Source organism: Kogia breviceps, chromosome 18 (genome assembly GCF_026419965.1).
Source record: "Kogia breviceps isolate mKogBre1 chromosome 18, mKogBre1 haplotype 1, whole genome shotgun sequence".
NCBI lineage: Eukaryota > Metazoa > Chordata > Mammalia > Artiodactyla > Physeteridae > Kogia > Kogia breviceps.
The window spans coordinates 13,912,071-13,932,658 of NC_081327.1; the positions used below are offsets into that span (position 1 = coordinate 13,912,071).

General features: G+C 38.2%; 1 protein-coding gene across 6 annotated transcripts in view; it reads right to left on the reverse strand.

Annotated features, from left to right (window-relative positions):
- ZFP14 (ZFP14 zinc finger protein) overlaps positions 1-20,588 on the reverse strand; it is a 36,026-nt gene that overhangs the window by 12,638 nt on the left and 2,800 nt on the right. The window contains exons 2-5 of one of the 6 annotated variants that reach the window (XM_067019120.1): positions 18,809-18,895; positions 18,528-18,580; positions 14,949-15,075; positions 13,731-13,829 (exon numbers count right to left, since the gene is read on the reverse strand). In XM_067019120.1, the coding sequence (XP_066875221.1) occupies positions 13,731-13,829; positions 14,949-14,982 (133 nt within the window). In that variant the 5' untranslated portion in view covers positions 14,983-15,075; positions 18,528-18,580; positions 18,809-18,895. Of the gene's footprint in view, positions 1-13,730; positions 13,830-14,948; positions 15,076-16,491; positions 16,571-18,527; positions 18,581-18,808; positions 18,896-20,588 lie in introns of all 6 variants that reach the window. The other 5 variants (XM_059045037.2, XM_067019117.1, XM_067019121.1 and 2 more) reach the window with 5 other exon arrangements.

Sequence of the window (20,588 nt, forward strand, 5' to 3'; positions counted from 1 at the left end):
AATACGCCAGTAAAATGATTGATTTCTTTCTTATAATGCTCCTTAGAAAAGCAATCTTGCTGTAAGATCCAACAGATGCATTTTATGCAAACAGAGAGGTAGAATAAAATTAACACAATCCAAATTAAAAATACCAATGAATTTATTTTTTCCTAGAATTAGACATGTTAATTGAAAAATCCATATGAAGAAATAACCAAGAATTTTTTAAAAACTGGAAAAGAAGACTAATAAGAAGGGAATACTCCAAAGGTTAGCAGAGGTACATTTAAAGGCTCCAGTAATCATAGAGGGACTTTGCTGGTAGTCCAGTGGTAAACAATCCACCTTCCAATGCAGGGGATGCAGGTTTGATCCCTGGTCAGGAAACTAAGATCCCACGTGCCACGGGGCAACTAAGCCTGTGCACGACAACTACTGAGCTCACGCGCCTCAACTAGAGAGCCCATGTGTAACTAACTACAGAGCCCACATACCCTGGAGCCTGCGCACCACAACTAGAGAGAAGCCCAAGTACTGCAACAAAGAGCCTGCGTCCCACATGCCTTAACAAAGATCCTGTGCGCCTGCAACTAACACCCGAAGCAACCAAAATAAATACAATACAATACATATTTTTTAAAAAGTGAAAAATAACAAAAATAAAATAATATTGACATTGATGACAAAAACTGCATTAAAATATTAAAAATTTTTCAGGTTAAACATATTGTTGAGAAGAAAGAAGAACTACAATCCTGCAGCCTGTGGAACAAAAACCACATTCACAGAAAGATAGACAAAATGAAAAGGCAGAGGGCTATGTACCAGATGAAGGAACAAGATAAAACCCCAGAAAAACAACTAAATGAAGTTGAGATGGGCAACCTACCAGAAAAAGAATTCAGAAAAATGATAGTGAAGATGATGCAGGACCATGGAAAAAGAATGGAGGCAAAGATCAAGAAGATACAAGAAATGTTTAGCAAAGATTTAGAAGAATTAAAGAACAAACAGATGAACAATACAATAATTGAAATGAAAAATACACTACCAGGAATCAATAGCAGAATAACTGAGGCAGAAGAACACAGAAGTGACCTGGAAGACAGGATGGTAGAATTCACTTCTGTGGAACAGAATAAAGAAAAAGGAATGAAAAGAAATGAAGACAGCCTAAGAGACGTCTGGGACAACATAAAATGCAACAACATTCGCATTATAGGTGTCCCAGAAGGAGAAGAGAGAGAGAAAGGACCAGAGAAAATATTTGAAGAGATTATAGTCGAAAACTTCCCTAACATGGGAAAGGAAATAGCCACCCAAGTCCAGGAAGCGCAGAGAGTCCCATACAGGATAAACCCAAGGAGAAACACGCCAAGACACATAGTAATCAAATTGACAAAAATTAAAGACAAAGAAAAATTATTGAAAGCAGCAAGGGAAAAATGACAAATAACAAACAAGGGAACTCCCATAAGGTTAACAGCTGATTTCTGAGCAGAAACTCTACAAGCCAGAAGGGAGTGGCATGATATACTTAAAGTGATGAAAGGGAAGAACCTACAACAAAGATTACTCTACCCAGCAAGGATCTCATTCAGATTCAATGGAGAAATCAGAAGTTTTACAGACAAGAAAAAACTAAGAGAATTCAGCACCACCAAACCAGCTCTAAGACAAATGCTAAAGGAACTTCTCTAAGTGGGAAACACAAGAGAAGAAAAGGACCTACAAAAATAAACCCAAAACAATTAAGAAAATGGTCATAGGAACATGCATATTGATAATTACCTTAAGAGTGAATGGATTAAATGCTCCAACCAAAAGACACAGGCTCGCTGAATGGATACAAAAACAAGACTCACATATATGCTGTATACAAGAGACCCACTTCAGACCTACGGACACATAGAGACTGAAAGTGAGGGGATGGAAAAAGATATTCCATGTAAATGGAAATCAAAAGAAAGCTAGAGTAGCAATACTCATAAAATAGACTTTAAAATAAAGAATGTTATAAGAGACAAGGAAGGACACTACATAATGATCAAGGGATCAATCCAAGAAAAAGATATAACAATTATAATATATATATGCACCCAACATAGGAGCACCTAAATACATAAGGCAACTGCTAACAGCTATAAAAGAGGAAATTGACAGTAACACAATAATAGTGGGGGACTTTAACACCTCACTTACACCAATGGACAGATCATCCAAAATGAAAATAAATAAGGAAACAGAAGCTTTAAGTGACACAATAGACCAGATAGATTTAATTGATATTTATAGTATTTTCCATCCAAAAAACAGCAGATTATACTTTCTTCTAAAGTGCGCACGGATCATTCTCCAGTATAGATCACATCATGGGTCACTAATCAAGCCTCAGTAAATGTAAGAAAATTGAAATCATATCAAGCATCTTTTCTGACCACAATGCTATGTGGTTAGAAATCAATTACGGGGAAAAAAGCGTAAAAAACACAAACACACGGAGGCTAAACAATACGTTACTAAATAACCAGGAGATCACTGAAGAAATCAAAGAGGAAATCAAAAAATGCCTACAGACAGGGCTTCCCTGGTGGTGCAGTGGTTGAGAGTCCGCCTGCTGATGCAGGGGCCATGGGTTCATGCCCTGGTCCGGGAAGATCCCACATGCTGCGGAGTGGCTGGTCCCGTGAGCCATGGCCACTGAGCCTGCGCGTCCGGAGCCTGTGCTCCGCAATGGGAGAGACCACAAGAGTGAGAGGCCTGCATACCGCAAAAAAAAAAAAAAAACCTACAGACAAATGACAATGAAAACATGACAATCCAAAACCTATGGGATGTGTCAAAAGCAGTTCTAAGAGGGAAGTTTATAGCTATACAAGCCTACATCAAGAAACAAGAAAAATCTCAAACAATCTAACCTTATACCTAAAGGAACTAGAGAAAGAGGAACAAACAAAACTCAAAGTTAGCAGAAGAAAAGAAATCATAAAGATCAGAGCAGAAATAAATGAAACAGAAACAAAGAAAACAGTAGCAAGGATCAATAAAACTAAAAGCTGGTTCTTTGAGAAGATAAACAAAATTGATAAACCATTAGCCAGATTCATCAAGAAAAAGAGGGAGAGGACTCAAATCAATAAAATTAGAAATGAAAAAGGAGAAGTTACAACACACACCACAGATATACAAAGCATCCTAAGAGACTACTACAAGCAACTCTATGCCAATAAAATGGACAACCTGGAAGAAATGGACAAATTCTTAGAAAGGTATAACCTTCCAAGACTGAACCAGGAAAAAATACAAAAGAAATAGAAAATATGAACAGACCAATCACAAGTAATGATATTGAAACTGTGATTTAAAATCTAACAAACTAAAGTCCAGGACCAGATGGCTTCACAGGTGAATTCTATCAACCATTTAGAGAAGAGCTAACACCCATCCTTCTCAAACTCTTCCAAAAAATTGCAGAGGAAGGAACACTCCCAAACTCATTCTGTGAGGCTACCATCACCCTGATACCAAAACCAGACAAAGATACTACAAAAAAAAAGTTACAGACCAATATCACTGATGGATATAGATGCAAAAATCCACAACAAAATACTAGCAAACAGAATCCAACAACACACTAAAAGGACCATACACAATGATCAAGTGAGATTTATCCCAGGGATGAAAGAATTCTTCAATATATGCAAATCAATGTGATACACCATATTAACAAACTGAAGAATGAAAACCATATGATCATCTCAACAGATGCAGAAAATGCTTTTGACAATATTCAACACCCACTTATGATAAAAACTCTCCAGAGAGTGGGCATAGAGGGAACCTACCTCAACATAATAAAGGCCATATACAACGAACCCACAGCAAACATCATTCTCCATGGGGAAAAACTGAAAGCATTTCCTCTAAGATCAGGAACAAGACAAAGATGTCCACTCTCGCCACTATTATTCAACATAGTTTTGGAAGTCCTAGCCACGGCAATCAGAGAAGAAAAAGAAATAAAAGGAATACAAATTGGAAAAAAAGAAGTAAAACTATCACTGTTTGCAGATGACATGATACTATACAGAGAGATTCCTAAAGATGCTACCAGAAAACTATTAGCGCTAATCAATGAATCTGGTAAAGTTGCAGGATACAAAATTAATGCACAGAAATCTCTTGCATTCCTATACACTAATGGTGAAAAATCTGAAAGAGAAATTAAGGGAACAGTTCCATTTACCACTGCAACAAAAAGAATAAAACACCTAGGAATAAACCTACCAAGGGAGACAAAAGACCTGCATGCAGAAAACTATAAGACACTGATGAAAGAAATTAAAGATGATATCAACAGATGGAGAGATATACCATGTTCTTGGATTGGAAGAATCAATATCATGAACATGACTATAGTACCGAAAGCAATCTGCAGATTCAAAGCAATCCCTATCAAATTACCAATGGCATTTTTGCGGAACTAGAACAAAAAATTGTTAAAATTTGCATGGAGACGCAAAAAACCCCGAATGGCCAAAGCAGTCTTGAGGGAAAAAAACGGAGCTGGAGGAATCAGACTCCTTGACTTCGGACTATACTACAACGCTACAGTAATCAAAACAATATGGTACTGGCACAAAAACAGGAATACAGATCAATGGAACAAGATAGAAAGCCCAGAGATAAACCCACACACCTATGGTCAACTAATCTATGACAAAGGAGGCAAGAATATACAAAGGAGGCAAGGATATACAATGGAGAAAAGACAGTCTCTTCAATAAGTGGTGCTGGTAAAACTGGACAGCTACATGTAAAAGAATGAAATTAGAACACTCCCTAACACCATATATAAAAATAAAATCAAAATGGATTATAGACCTCAATGTAAGACCCAACACTATAAAACTCTTAGAGGAAAACACAGGAAGAACACTCTTCGACATAAATCACAACAAGATTTTTTTTGATCCACCTCCTAGAGTAAAGGAAATAAAAACAAAAATAAACAAATGGGACCTAATGAAACTTCAAAGCTTTTTCACAGCAAAGAAAACCATAAACAAGACGAAAAGACAACCCTCAAAATGGGAGAATATATTTGCAAACAAATCAATGGACAAAGGATTAAGTTCCAAAATATATAAACAGCTCATGCAGCTCAACATTAAAAAGCAAACAACCCAATCCAAAAATGGGCAGAAGACCTAAATAGACATTTCTCCAAAGAAGACATACAGATGGCCAAGAGGAAAGGAAAAGCTGCTCAACATCACTAATTATTAGAGAAATGTAAATCAAAACTACAGTGAGGTATCACCTTACACCAGTTAGAATGGGCATCATCAGAAAACCTACAAACAACAAATGCTGGAGAGGGTGTGGAGAAAAGGGAACCCTCTTGCACTGTTCGTGGGAATGTAAATTGATACAGTCACTATGGAGAACAGTACGGAGGTTCCTTAAAACCTAAAAATAGAATTACCATATGATCCAGCAATCCCACTACTGGGCATATACCCAGAGAAAACCATAATTCAAAAAGTCATATGCACCCCAATGTTCATTGCAGCAGTATTTACAATAACCATGTCATGGAAACAACCTAAATGCCCATCAACAGACAAATGGATAAAGAAGATGTGGTACATATATACAAGGGAGTATTACTCAGCCATAAAAAGGAACGAAAATGGGTCATCTGTTGAGACGTGGATGGCTCTAGAGACTGTCATACAGAGTGAAGTAAGTCAGAAAGAGAAAACAAAATACCACATATTAACACATATATGTGGAACCTAGAAAAATGGTACAGATGAACTGGTTTGAAGGGCAGAAACCAAGACACAGATGTAGAGAACAAACATATGGAAACCAAGGGGGGAAGCAGCGGGTGGTGGTGGTGGTGGTGTGATGAATTGGGAGATTGGGATTGACATGTATACATACACTCATGTGTATAAAATGGATGACTAGTAAGAACCTGCTGTATAAAAAAAAATTCAAAAATTCAAAATAAAATGATAAAAAAACATTGTTGATAACAATATTATGTACTTGAATAAAATAAATTAGAAGATATGTAATTTTCATTAGGACCCATGAGCCTTTCTTGAGGAATTCAATAAAGAATAAATTAAGAAAAGCAAGAGAGATTTGGAAAGAAGGAAAATCAAAACTAAGTCATAACAATTGGTATGAGTATTGAAACTTTAACTCTATGACTAATTTTAACAAAATGTGTTAATAATGTGAGGATTAGGGTTACAGAACATAACTTACATGTTATTTACTCTAAAATATAGAAATACTACAAGAAGAGGTGAGAAAGGAGACTTCTGTTTCTGACTATGACGGAGAAGCTAGTTTTAGACTAACTTACCCAAGACAACTGAAATGGTTAATTAAAATAATTGTTTGATGATACTAATGAACAACCAAAGCAGCCAGGACTAGACAGCCAACGTCCTGGAGAGAAGGCAAACATGTTGAATTAAGCCAACACTCTGCATGGAATTTCCAGAGGTATTTGCTGACTCTCAAACTGAGCTCTATCACGGCCATGAAGTTAAGCAGAAAGTAACTTCTAAAAGGCTAAAGGTCCAAGTAGAGATTCTGGCAGTCTTAAAGTGTTAGGGAGACAGAAATTGGAGTCCAGATCCCCCTAAAGAGGAAGTTTCCTAATAATCATCCCAGACTTTCAGCTGAGACCCCAAAAGAGCTACAAACAGGCAGTAAACAGACTATTCTTAAATGGATGAAGTTGATCAGCCCATGCTCTGTATGCCTACCAAAGGCAAATTAAATCATCTCTGAAGAAAGACAACATATTGTTCAGAAACATTCAGAGCCTCTAAAAATTTTCAAACACAATGTCCAGAATTCGACTATAAATAATCAGGTATAAAAGACTGGAGAAAAATGACTAAAAAACGAAGAGGTTAAGCAGACAACAGAAACAGACCCAAGCTATTACAAAACTATGATTAATATTCCAAGAAAACAGGGACTTCCCTGGTGGCGCAGTGGCTAAGACTGCACACTCCCAATGCAGGGGGCTCGGGTTCAATCCCGTCAGGGAACTAGATCCCACATGCATGCCGCAACTAAGAGTTCGCATGCCACAACTGAGGAGTCCATGTGCCACAACTAATGAGCTGGTAGACTGCAACTAAGGAGCCCACATGCCACAACTAAGGAGCTGAGGAGCCACAAGTAAGGAGCCCTAGAGCCACAACTAAGGAGCCCTGGAGCTGCAACTAAGGAGCCTGCCTGCCGCAACTAAGGAGCCCACATGCTGCAACTAAGGAGCCCACGAGCCACAACTAAGGAGCCCACCTGCCACAACTAAGGCCCCACACAACCAAATAAATATTTTTCAAAAATTCCAAGAAAACAGATATAAGATGGAGAATTCAACCAGAAGTAGAATTCATTAAAAATATCCAAATAGAATTTTTATAACTTAAAAGTACAATAACTAAAATTTAAAATTTAACAGATAGCTTTATGGGAATTCCCTGGCAGTCCAGTGGTTAGGACTCCATGCTTTCACTGCCAAGGGTGCAGGTTCAATCTCTGGTTGGGGAACTAAGATCCTGCAAGCTGCACAGAGCAGCCAAAAAAATAAATAAATAAATTTTTTAAAAAATCCCTTTGCCTGACCACAGAGCCTAAAGATTTAAAAAAAAAATTTTAACAGATAGCTTTAACGGCAGATTAGACTTAGTAGAAATACTAAAGGAAGTTCTTCAGGAACAGAGAAAATGATTCTAAACAGAAGCATTATAATGCAGAAAAGAAAAAAGACCACTGTAAAAGGTATGTGTGTAGGTAAAGCTAAATCAATACTGATATTATATAAATTAATACTCTGTGGGGATTTAAATGTATATAGAATTAAGATACATGACAAGAACGGTACAAAAAGTAGAGGATACATAAAAGGAATTTAAGTGTTCTTAATATCTCTACAATATTAGGAAAGATATAAAGGAACTAATTTAAGGTACAATGTAGTAAGTGAAGAATGCATGTGTTAATCTCTAGGGCAACAGGGAAAAGTAGAAGTATGTATAACTAACACACTCGAGGCAAAAGCTAAAATAAAAATACTTGATTAATCCACAAATAGGCAGGAGACAGAAAAAAGAAAGAACATGTTGAACAAAGAGAAAAAACTAGGAAGACAGTAGATTTAAACCCAAATATATAAGACAATTACTTTAATGTAGATGGCTAAAATACCCAATTAAAAGACAAAGATGCTCCTTATCTACATAGCGGGAGGATGCTGTGTGAGGAGTCCAATCTGGGTAAAGAGGACATCCACTTGTGGGGGCAGCCTTGTACAGGTTGTTGGGGAGTTCCAGTGAGAAGAGAGGATCCACAAAGAGGAGCAGCTCAGCATCTTCTGGGCAAACCCACCATGAATCTAATATCTGTCATCCCACCAGTACCATTCAAATTAAAAACACGATCAGGGACTTCCCTGGTGGCACAGTGGTTAAGGATCCGCCTGCCAATGCAGGGAACATGGGTTTGAGCCCTGGTCCGGGAAGATCCCACATGCCACAGAGCAACGAAGCCCATGGGCCACAACTACTGAGCCTGTGCTCTAGAGCCTATGAGCCACATCTACTGAGCCTGCATGCCACAACTACTGAAGCCTCCGTGCCTGGAGCCCGTGCTCCACAACAGAAGCCACCACAATGAGAAGCCTGTGCACCGCAACAAGGAGTAGCTCCCACTCGCTGCAACTAGAGAAAGCTCACATGCAACAACAAAGACCCAATGCAGCCATAAATATTAATTAATTAATTAATTAATTAATTAAAAACCACTGCCATATTCCACTGGGACAAATGAAATAGCCTCCTAATTGGTCTTCCTACTATCCATCTTGCCCTCATTCAATCTATTCTCCATTGAGTGATAATTATAAAATAAATGAGCTCATGTCATTCCCCTGCTCAGAAATCTCCAATGCCTTTCTATCACACTTAAAAGTCACATGCCAGGGCTTCCCTGGTGGCGCAGTGGTTGAGAGTCCGCCTGCCGATGAAGGGGACACGGGTTTATGCCCCGGTCCGGGAAGATCCCACATGCCAAGGAGCAGCTAGGCCCGTGAGCCATGGCCGCTGAGCCTGTGCGTCCGGAGCTTGTGCTCCGCAACGGGAGAGGCCACAACAGTGAGAGGCCCGCGAACCGCAAAAAAAAAAGTCACATGCCAGGAGTTCCCTGGTGGCCTAGGGGTTAGGATTTCAGGCTTTCACTGCTATGGCCCGGGTTCATTCCCTGGCTGGGGAACTGAGATCCGGCAAGCAGTGCAGCAGGGCAAAAAATAAAAATAAAGTCACATGCCTTCCCCTATGACATACAAACTTTTACACAATTTAGCCCTTGCCTAACTTTCTGACTTCATCTTGTTACTCTACTTTTCACTTACCTTTTAAATAATCATCCTGGTCTTCTTGCTGTTCCTCAAACATCAAAGCCTTTGTTCCTCCGACCCAAGACCTCTGCATTTACTGTTCCATTAGGACTGCTCTTGCTTCTTGCTTTAGATATTCATATGGTTTGAGCTTTTTTCATGTTTCCACTCGAATATCACCTCCTCAAAAAGCCCCAACCACCCTAAAACAAACCTGTTTACACCTGCCAATTTCTATCCCTTGTTCTTCTCACTTTTCTTAATAACACTTGTCACTATATAATACTGTTTATTCATTTACTTGTTTACTTAATGTCCTTTCTATTAAAATGTAAACAACAAGATTGCTGGGAATTACCACTCTTGCTCACAATTGTCCTACTGGTGTCTAGGACAGTGCTTGGTTCAGACTGGGCACCCAACTATTTGCCGAATAAATGAACGAACGTATTTTTAGGCAAGCAAATATATATATGCTAGTTAGACTGAAAAGAAACTGGATCCCATATAGATATTGCTATGGACCAAATTGTGTCCCTCCAAAATTATACATTTAAGCCCTGACACTCAATGTGACTGTATTTGGAGAAAGTGCTTTTAGGAGGCAATTAACGTTAAATGAAGTAATAAGGGTGGAGTCCTAATTCACAGGACTGGTGGGTAGAATAGGATAGGATAGGACTGGTGGCCTTACAAGAGGAAGAGAGAGATTGTGCTCTCTCTCTTCACCATGTGAGGACAGTGTTAGAACAGGGCCATCTGCAAGCCAGGAAGAGAGCCCTCATCAGGCCCCAAGATGCTAATCTCAGACTTCTAGCCACCAGAATTATGAGAAAATACATTTGTTGTATAAGTCACTCAGTCCATGGTATTTTGTTATGGCAGCCTGAGCTGCCTAATACAGATTTAGATATAGATGAATTGTAGTCACTGATCAAGAAAAAAGAGTAGCTCCTCTTTTTGTCAAATCTTTTACCTATCACCCCCAACAGGACATTTTTATTTACTTTTTATTTTGAAATAACTGTAGATTCACAGGAGGTTGCAAAGAAATGTACAGGAAAGTCTCATGCAGGCTTCACCCAGCCCCTTTCAACGTTAACATCTTACAAACTATAGTACAATAGTCAAACCAAGAAATTACCCTTGGTATAATCCATAGGGCTTACTTAGATTTCACCAGTTATACATGTCATCACGTATGTGTATGTGTATAGTTCTATGCAATTTTATCACATGTATAGCCTTGCAAAACCAATACCACAATGAACATACTCAACTATATCATAATCATAATACTCCCTTGTGTTATTCCTTTATAGTCCAACCATCTCCTCCCCTCCCTACGTTCCTAACCTCTGGCAATCACTAATCCATTTCCCATCTCTATAATTTTATTATTTCATAAATATTAGATAATTAGAGTCATACAGTATATAACCTTTTGTGATTGGTTTTTCTCACTCAGCGTAATTTCCTTGAGGTTCATCCAAGTCATTGTGTGTATTAAAAATGTATTCCTTTTTGTTGGTGAGTATTATTCCATGGTATGGATGTACCTTTTACCCATCTTTTAATTGGGTTGTTCATCATTATAGTGTTGAGTTGCAGTGTAGAGACTGGATACTGGTCCTTTGTTTTACTACTATTTTCTCTGTCTATGGCTCACCATTTTTTTATTAGTATATTTTGATGAGACAAAGTTTATAATTTGGATAAATTGTGACTTATCAATTTTTAATTTTTATGGTTATTGCTTTCTCCTAAGAAACCTTTGCCTACTACCAAATCATTCCCCTATGTTTTCCTCTAAAAGCTTTATATTTCTTATATATAAAATGTATACTTAGTTCTTAAATTTTCATTTTATTTTTTATACTTAGCTTTTATATTTGGCTTTTAAGATTTTTTAATGTTTAGTTTTTATATTTATGTTTAAAATACATCTCAAATTAATTTTTGAATGAGACAGAGTTCAAGATTTTTTTCCAGCTATTCCAGCATCAGTTGTTGAAAAGATTTTCCTTTCTCCACTAGAATGCTTTGATGCCTTTATCAATAAATAAATGACCCTTTAAGTGCATGTTAGGTCTACATCTAGGGTCTCTGTTCTGTTTGTTGATCCTGGGTGAATACCATAATGTCTTGATTATTAGAGTTTTATAATATATCTCGAAGTATCTTGAAGTCATGTAGTCTAAGTTCTATAATATGCTCTTCCTTTTTCAAGACTGTTTTAGACATGCTAAGTCCACTGCTTTTCCATATAAATTTTAGAATCAGATTGTAATGTCTACAAAAAAAAAAAAGTTCCTAGGATTATGACTGGAATTGTGTTGAATCTATACAATTGACATTTTTACACCGAGTCCCCATCCCCAAAATGGTATCTTTCTATTCATTAGGTCTTCTTTTATTTCTCTTAGCAATGTTCCATCATTTTTATTATAGAGGTTTTACACATGTTGTCAAATTTATTCCTTAGTATTTTGTTTTTTTGACACTACTGTAAATTGACTTGACTTTAATTTTTCTTAATTGACTTCAATTTTCTAATTTTTTTCACTCTTAGTTTATAACACAATTGATTTTTGTAGCTCAACCTTGTATCCTGTGATCTTACTGTGATCTTCACTTATTGCTTTGAGTAGCTATTATTTTGATTCCTTACAATTTTCTAAGTATATAATTATACCATCTCCAAATAGTTTTACTTCTTCCTTTCTGATCTTTATAATATCTCTTATCTCTTTTTCTTGCCTTATTGCAATGCTAGAACCTTCAATACAATGTTAAGTAGAATCGGGGAGACTGGGCATCCTTGCCTTGTTCACAATCTTGGGGGAAACTGTTCAATCAAGTATGATGAAGTTTATGATGTAGTATTTTTTCAGCAGATGTCCCTTATCAGATTGAGGAAGCTCCCCTCAGTTTCTAGTTTCCTGAGAATTTTTATTATGAATGGATGTTGAATTTTGTCATATGCTATTTTTACATCTATGGAGATGATCACATGGTTTCTCACATTTCTGTTAATATGTTAAATTACACTGATTAATATTTTAATGTTAAACCATAAACCAAGCTAGGGTTTTCCTGGGATAAACCCTACTTGGTCATCATTTTTATATATTGCTGGATTTAATTTCCTGGTATATATATATATATATATATATATATATATATATATATATATATATATTTTTTTTTTTTTTTTTTTTTTTTTTTTTGCGGTACATGGGCCTCTCACTGCTGTGGTCTCTCCCGTTGTGGAGCATAGGCTCCAGATGCACAGGCTCAGCGGCCATGGCTCACGGGCCTAGCCGCTCCACAGCACGTGGGATCCTCCCGGACCGGGGCACGAACCTGCGTCCCCTGCATCGGCAGGCAGACTCTCAACCACTGCGCCACCAGGGAAGCCTGATTTCCTGATATTTTTTAAGCATTTTACATCTATATTCACAAAGGATAGAAATTACCAAAGGGAAAAAAATTATAGACTTAAATCCTTCATGAACTTAGTAAAAGAGTTATAGTAGTCTCATAAAATGAGTTGGAAGGAGTTCTTTCTTTTTCTGAAGGAATTTGTGTAATATTGTAATATTACTTCCTTAAATATTTAATAGAATTCACCAGTGAAACCATCTGGGCCTAGCATTTTCTTTCTGGAAAGACTTCTGATAATGGATTCAATTATTTTAGCAGATATGAAGTTATTCATATTTTCTTTTTTCTCTTGTGTCAGGTCTGTTAAGCTATATTTTTCAAGGAATTTTTCCATTTCATTTAAGTTGTCAAATTTACTGACATAAAGTTATTCGTGGTATTCTCTTATTATTTTTTAATGGCTATAAAATGTGAAGTGAAAACCTCTCTTTCATTCCTGGTATTAGTAATTTATGTTGTCTCTCTTTCTTGATTAGTCAAGCTGGTGTTTATCAATGTTGTTGATCTTTTCAAGAAATAAACTTCAAGCTTTAATAATTTTCACTTTTTTTCTTTTTCTATTTTGTTGATTTTAACTCATATTTATTATCATTTATTTCCTTCTACTGAGAACAGCTTCTCTCTTTGAAGTGGGAGAGAAACATGAGACAAGAAACAGAGAGTTGTAATCAAGGCCAGTAGGAAGTTCCTCTGCTAGCCCAGGCTTAAAAGATTTTAATTTGCCTCCTAGGTCTCAGGTCTTTTCTCCACAGGCTAGAGCTTTTGAAGAGAGATGTGTAACATCTCAAGGGTATGTCTCTACCCTAACATACTTGGCTATTACCTACAGTAACGACTTCCCCATGCCTGCTAAGCCCTCACTCACCAGGGTGATGTCTTCTTGTCCCTTCCCTTACAACCATCCAGGGCTCCTTCCCTTCATCCAATAAGGTAATCACATCTGGTTTAGAAATGGAAGGTCCTGCTTAAAAGATAATGTGACATGAAATTATAAGCCCCAAAGTCCTTAGGTTCAGATTTGGTTAAATTTATAATAAACGATAGATCAAAAGGGTACTTTATAAAGCCTAAGAGCAAAGAAATGCTAGGGAGTTGAAGAACACTCATACTAGGGTAACCTCAGGACCACAAGGAATAGACACCAGATGGGTAAGAACAGGCCTTAAAACAATTTAAACTCATACCTCATACAAGCTCTGTTGAGAGGCAGTCTTTTGTAATAGTTGAGAACACAGAATATGGATCCAGACTGCATGGGTTCATATCCTGCCTTTGTTGCTATGTTACCTCTGCAAATTATTAACATTTTGTGCCTAAATTTTCTCATCTGAAATAAGGATAATAATAGCATATTTCTCATAGAGTTGTTGTGAGAATTAATTAATAATGTACAATGCTCAGAATAGTACCTAAGTACATGCAGTTATATGTATATATACACATGTGTGTATACTAGCTATTAATTTTTACTGTTATCAATTTGCTAAGAGAATAAGCAGCTTCCTCAGACATCCTCAGATCCTTACTAAGATATTCATTTAATGTTGAATGAAAAGTTCTTAGACTTTAACTTTCAACCACAAAGCAAGTAGAACTGAATATGTCTGTTATAGGAAACAGAATGCACTTACTTGAGTTTTAGATGAACTTTGTGGATCCACCTCATACTATGTAAGTTCTACAGGCTCCTCTAATTTTTAAAGAGACTCAGAATCCCTGAGTCTAGGTATTCTCTTTGGAGGTGGATTATAAAGGAGGGTTAAGCATCTACATCAATTCCGAGCTCAAATACAAATTGAAGTCTGGTTTGGAGAATGCTTCTGTCATAAAAAACACAGAATTCAAACCCACCCCCTTGGATACTAAGGAAACATGGAAACAACAGAGCCTGAAGAAAGTCTGAAGGACTTAGCCTGCTGAACCTGAGAGTGATGAAGTGTTAAAAGGAGGGGCCTACTTCCAATCTAACAAAGCTTGAACCATTCCTTTGGAACAGAGAGAAAAATTTTACCTAGTTTCTCAAAACATAGTCCTGATATTGACAGAAGAGAAAGCCAGTATAATTTGGGATAAATAGCCTTACCTAGTGAGATGAAGTTGCTATAATTCTCCCACATGACATCCCTATATAAGTCCCTCTGAGCTGAGTCCAGGAATTCCCATTCTTCCTGTGAGAAGTCTATGGCCACATCTCTGAATGTCACTGAACCCTGAAAAAATAAAACTCATGGATAACTTGTGAAAATAAATGAAATATTTTTAAATGGAAAGAGAGATAAATGATTGCATTGCAGAGAGGGAGGGAGCACACAGCAAGCAAATTTAAGATGTGTAAGGAACAGTAAGGAAATTAATATCACTGAAGCATAGTGCTACATGTCTTGAACAGTCCTGTGAGTGCAGATAAGATTAAATTTTTACCCAAAAATATCTGGAAAAGAATAAAATAACCAAAAGAAGTTCCAATTAAATGAAACAGTGTACACAAACCCTCTGCAAGCTGTATCTCCACCACAAATTCTTAAGAAATATGAGGCTTCTACCTTCTTTCCCCTTTACTGATCATGAAAAAACATTGATAAAAATGAAATGTACTAAGAAATCTCTAAGACAATAGACTCAAGTTCACCATAAAGTCACATTTTATTATAAGCATCTTCCCTGTTACGACCAATGCTTTAGTAAATTTTTTAAAATTTGCTACATGGCAGTCCACATTTCAAATGTATTAAATCCAATCTTTTTTTCCTCTCTCTTTAGATGCCTGGATTCAATACAGTCTCAAAAATCTTCCTTAACTCTCACATTCTACTTTATCTATTACTTATGCATCTGGATGATCTTCTTACTATTTATCATCCATCATCCCTCACTGAACACCTTTCCTCATTCCTACATCAGAGGATACCAAATGGTAAAGGTATCACCCTGGACCAGTGGTTTTCAATGAGGAGTGATTTTACTTCCCAGAAGACATCTGGCCATGTCTGGAGACAATTTTGACAGGCACAACTAGGGAGAAGGGGTGTGAGTGTTAGAAGCGTCTAACTGGTAGAGGTCAGGGATACTGTTAAACATCCTACAATGCAGAGGACAATCTCCCACAATAAAATATTCTCTGGCTCAAAATATTAATACAGTTGAAACTTAAACAACACAGATTTGAACTGCATGGTACCAGTTATACATACATTTTTTTCAATAGTAAATACTACAGTATCATGCAATTCTCGGTTGGTTGAATCTGTGGATGCAGAACTGCATATAATGAGGAATTCCAGATATGGAGGAATGGCATATACAGAGGGCCAGATTTTCAACTGCACAAAGGATCAGCGTCCCTAATCCCTGTGTTGTTCAAAGGTCAAGTGTAGTTCTAAGGTTGAGAAACCCCGCTCTAAACCAGCATATCCTGTAAAACTACACGATGGACTCTGCTCCTAGTATCCTTCTCTCAGGGGTTCCTGGAGATGATTCTTCCTCTCTGTTTGCAGTTCTGTTCCGATCACCTCCTACTCACCCCATTGCTGAAGGAGGGATCCCTCACCCTAAATGGTATGAGATGACTGAATACCCGACACCTGACAGATGAGACTGACAGCAGGTTATTAGTCACATATACTCACAGCCCGGGAGAGGAAGACACCACACGTCATGCAGGGCCACACAGGGGTTGCACTCAGGAATAGGGTGAACAAGCAGGATCTGTGGGAGGCAGGCTTTATAGTAAAAAGAGGATGAGGGGTCCCTGGCCAATGCAGGGGGATGATGGGCTTGTTTGAATAATTCTGTGGGCTGGCAAGGAGGTGAAACCTATTAGGTTGAGGACTAGGAGGGGTTTAGCTGGTCTAGCTGATAGGGAAACTAGCCAGGTAGAGTCTTTTCCATTGCATAGGGGCCACATCTGGGGAGAGCAAGGGAACTTGCATATGAACTTTTAGGCCTCACAATATAAGGTCGCAATCATATCCCTATCTAATCCAGCCAATCCTAAAAGCCTTACATACCATAAGCTCTCAACGCATATAGGAACTAAGACCAGCCAATACTATATCTCATCTTATGTACTTAAAAAATTCAGGTCTGTGGAGAAGTTTGGAGTTTTCCCTAAAAGCAGTCAAATAAGACCAAATTCTCTCTTTCATCAAACCACAAGATCATTAAGGAGTGTTCAAAACAGGGATCTCCCATTTAATATTAATAATCCATTCCTGAAAATCAAGACATTCTAACACTACATTATTTTCCCACCATTTTGGGTGGGTGCCTATTTTCCCATCATTTTAAAGCAAAGAATTATACTGCATTATACATCAATTCCAACCCTCCAACTAATTTCACATTTCCCCCAGGACAGAATTAGAATACACATGGGTCAGTGCACACATGGTATGTCTGGCTTTAGTACTTTCACTGTCTCTTTTACCAAATTTTTTTTTCTCACTTGCTTTGCTTCTTTCTCTACAAGTTTTTTCAATACTTTTCCAACTTCTTAGGAACTCATTTTACAAAATGATAAAAACAGGGGCTACACGTGAAGTGCACTTGCAAATATGTTTCAAGGAGAACATAATGGCAGGCCTGGCTCACACTCTACGATGCTCTGAGGCCTCCATTATCACCAGCAGTACCACTTATACACATCCCCTTTAATGATATCTGCATGCATTTCAAAACATCTGCAGATGGTTCAGATGATCCAGCAATTGTATTTGGAATATAACAAGATTTCCTACACATTGTTTTTTGTTTAAAAATAAGTTACATTGAACTATACAATTTCACTTATATAAAGTTCTAAAATTAGGCAACATTACTGTACAGTGTTCAAAGTCAGGATTACATTTGGTTACATTTGGACTGGGTAGGTAGAAAGTGACTGAAAGTGGGGCATGTGAATGCTAGTAATATTCTCTTTCTTGACCTAAGTGCTGATAGCACAGATATACTCAATTTATGAAAATTCATTCAGCTGCACACTTCTGATTTGTGCACTATTCTCTATGTACGTTATACAGCAATACAAAGTTAAAAATACTTTTAAAAGATGTCAAATTGTGTATTGGGGATGTAAATTTTTCCCATATAAAACTAGACCCCCAGGGCTTCCCTGGTGGCGCAGTGGTTGAGAGTCCGCCTGCCGATGCAGGAGACACGGGTTCGTGCCCTGGTCCGGGAAGATCCCACATGCCGCGGAGCAACTAAGCCCGTGAGCCATGGCCGCTGGGCCTGCGCGTCCGGAGCCTGTGCTCCGCAACGGGAGAGGCCACAACAGTGAGAGGCCCGCATACCGCAAAAAAAAAAAAAAAAAAAAAAAAAAAAAAAAAAACTAGACCCCCAAATCACTGTAATTCAGAGAAATATGCTTTCTCTTTTTTTTTTTTTTTTCGGTATGCGGGCCTCTCACTGTTGTGGCCTCTCCCGTTGCGGAGCACAGGCTCCGGACGCGCAGGCCTAGCGGCCATGGCTCACGGGCTTAGTTGCTCCGCGGCATGTGGGATCTTCCCGGACCAGGGCACGAACCCGTGTCTCCTGCATCGGCAGGCGGATTCTCAACCACTGCGCCACTAGGGAAGCCCAACTTTCTCTTAAGTTTAGGTATTAAAATCAAAAGCTAAAATCAAAAATGTTAACAGGGGGACATTATGCAGAGAATACCCACATTCTTCTCAAGGCATTTCACATTTGCTCCTTGATGGCTCTTGACAGAAGATTCTGTAGATAGGAGATGGTCCACGTTAGTGGAAAAAAGGGAAGGCGGCTCATAGGGGACACCGGGCTATTTGTCCCCAACTCTCACAGGAATGAGAGGAACTAGAGTGAGTTCTTGGATGGAGTTCTGTTAAATAGGAAGTTTCAGGGTAAGGAATAATCATTCCTTATCCTGAAACATGGCCTAAAAATTGGCAATATTTAAAAAACGAAGAAGAAACACCAACTTACTTGGGCCATTGTTTCCAACTGCAAGAACCGGTCAGTCCTTTTCAAGATTTCCTTTTTGGAGAACTACAGAGTCCAGATAAGCCAGATCTGGAGGAAGAAAAAGCAGCCATGAAACCAGATGTGCCTCAGAGCTCCCAAAATGACTTGTTAGTATGAGCTTTTTTTCTCTTCCATTTCTGCTTCCAAACTACTCCTCAACGCTATACCCACATTGCTCTCATACCCAACTGGAGGAGAGTATAGGGAGTCTGAAGAAATCCAAGCCCTGACGAAACTCAGCTAAACAATGATGATCTTTGTGCAGACCCCAGATACTTCAGCAGCAGGATTTCTATCCAGTTCCCCATCTGGCAGTGTGGATCTGGTCCTAACACTGGATTCCAGTACAATTTTTCAGGGCTGAGAAAGGGCCACACCATCCACACAGAGCCTCCTATGAGCCCCAGGATCCTGCCTGAACCTCCTAAACACAAAGACTGAAAACCACCCAGATCGGGCCTGGCAGCTCCTGCCACTGTAAAGCTGCACTGGCCTTTCCCCAGCCAGGACAACTCACTACTGTTTCCCAATCAGAACCTCTCATACCATGACGTCCTTTTCCACCCCCTCTCTTTCAGTAGGATTCATGATGGTTGCAGTTAGTCAACAACAAACATTCACTGAGAACGTTCATGTGATGGCTGCTTTAGGTACATCACTCAGCATTGTTCTGCAAAGTAGTTTCTCTCTCCTTTCCATAGTTCAGAAAACTGATGCTCAGGGGTCAGATCATCTGCCCAGATTCACAGTTATTAAGTGGCAGAGCTTTGTTTTGAGTCCATATTTCTCTAACTAAAAAGCCATTTTTCAACTTTGGTTTTTGCCTCTGAAGGGTAGAATTTCTACTTCACTGAGAGAAACCTGAGCAGGGCAATTCACTAAAAAATAGAAATAACCTTTCAAAAGATACTAGACCTCACTACTAATTAATGAAATGTGTTAAAGCAACCAAAAAATACCTCTTTACAGCCACTAGATTGGGAGATCTAAAAGACTGATGATATGCTGTATTAGCAAGGTCACAGCATACTAGGTTGGTCCAAATTTAGAACTGTGTGAAATGGCATTTAAACCCCATAATGCTGTAAACCAGAAACTCTACTTCTGGGACTAAAGGAACTATTTGCACATGTACATAGAGATATCTGCAGAGATATGTGAACAGATTTGGTTTATAATGAATAAAAGCTGAAAATAATTAAACTGGGGAATGATTAAATAAACTGTAGTGCATCTATACCACTGAAAACCATGCAAAGAGTAAAAAGTGATGATGTTGCCCTAACTTTGATGACATGGGTAAAGCCAGTATGTTAAATACAAAAATCCCCCAGCATGTGTGGCCTTAGACTATTTTGACAGAAAAAACACATCACATGTATGCCTAGAAGGACCAGTTAAAATGTTTACAGTGGTAGCTCACAACACTCACCACCATATTAAACACAGTGGGACCCTGAAGTATGCAAATACTCCAAAGAAGGGAAAGACTTTCCCAATTCAAGTTTTCTTGCAGTCTTCTGTTGAACTGAAGAAAAAAGTTCAGGATACTCTAAAAACTGCTCTTGTTTTTCCTGAGTGGCTTTTCTTCTTTACTTCAGCGTCTAATTCATGATTTAACTATGAACCAACTCTATGATTTAATTTACCCATATGTTAGAGTACTACCTAGAAAAGGATGACGGAGTCTCTGATATCTTTTAGGCACTGATGGCAGTCTCACGGCTGCTTCCTTTCACAG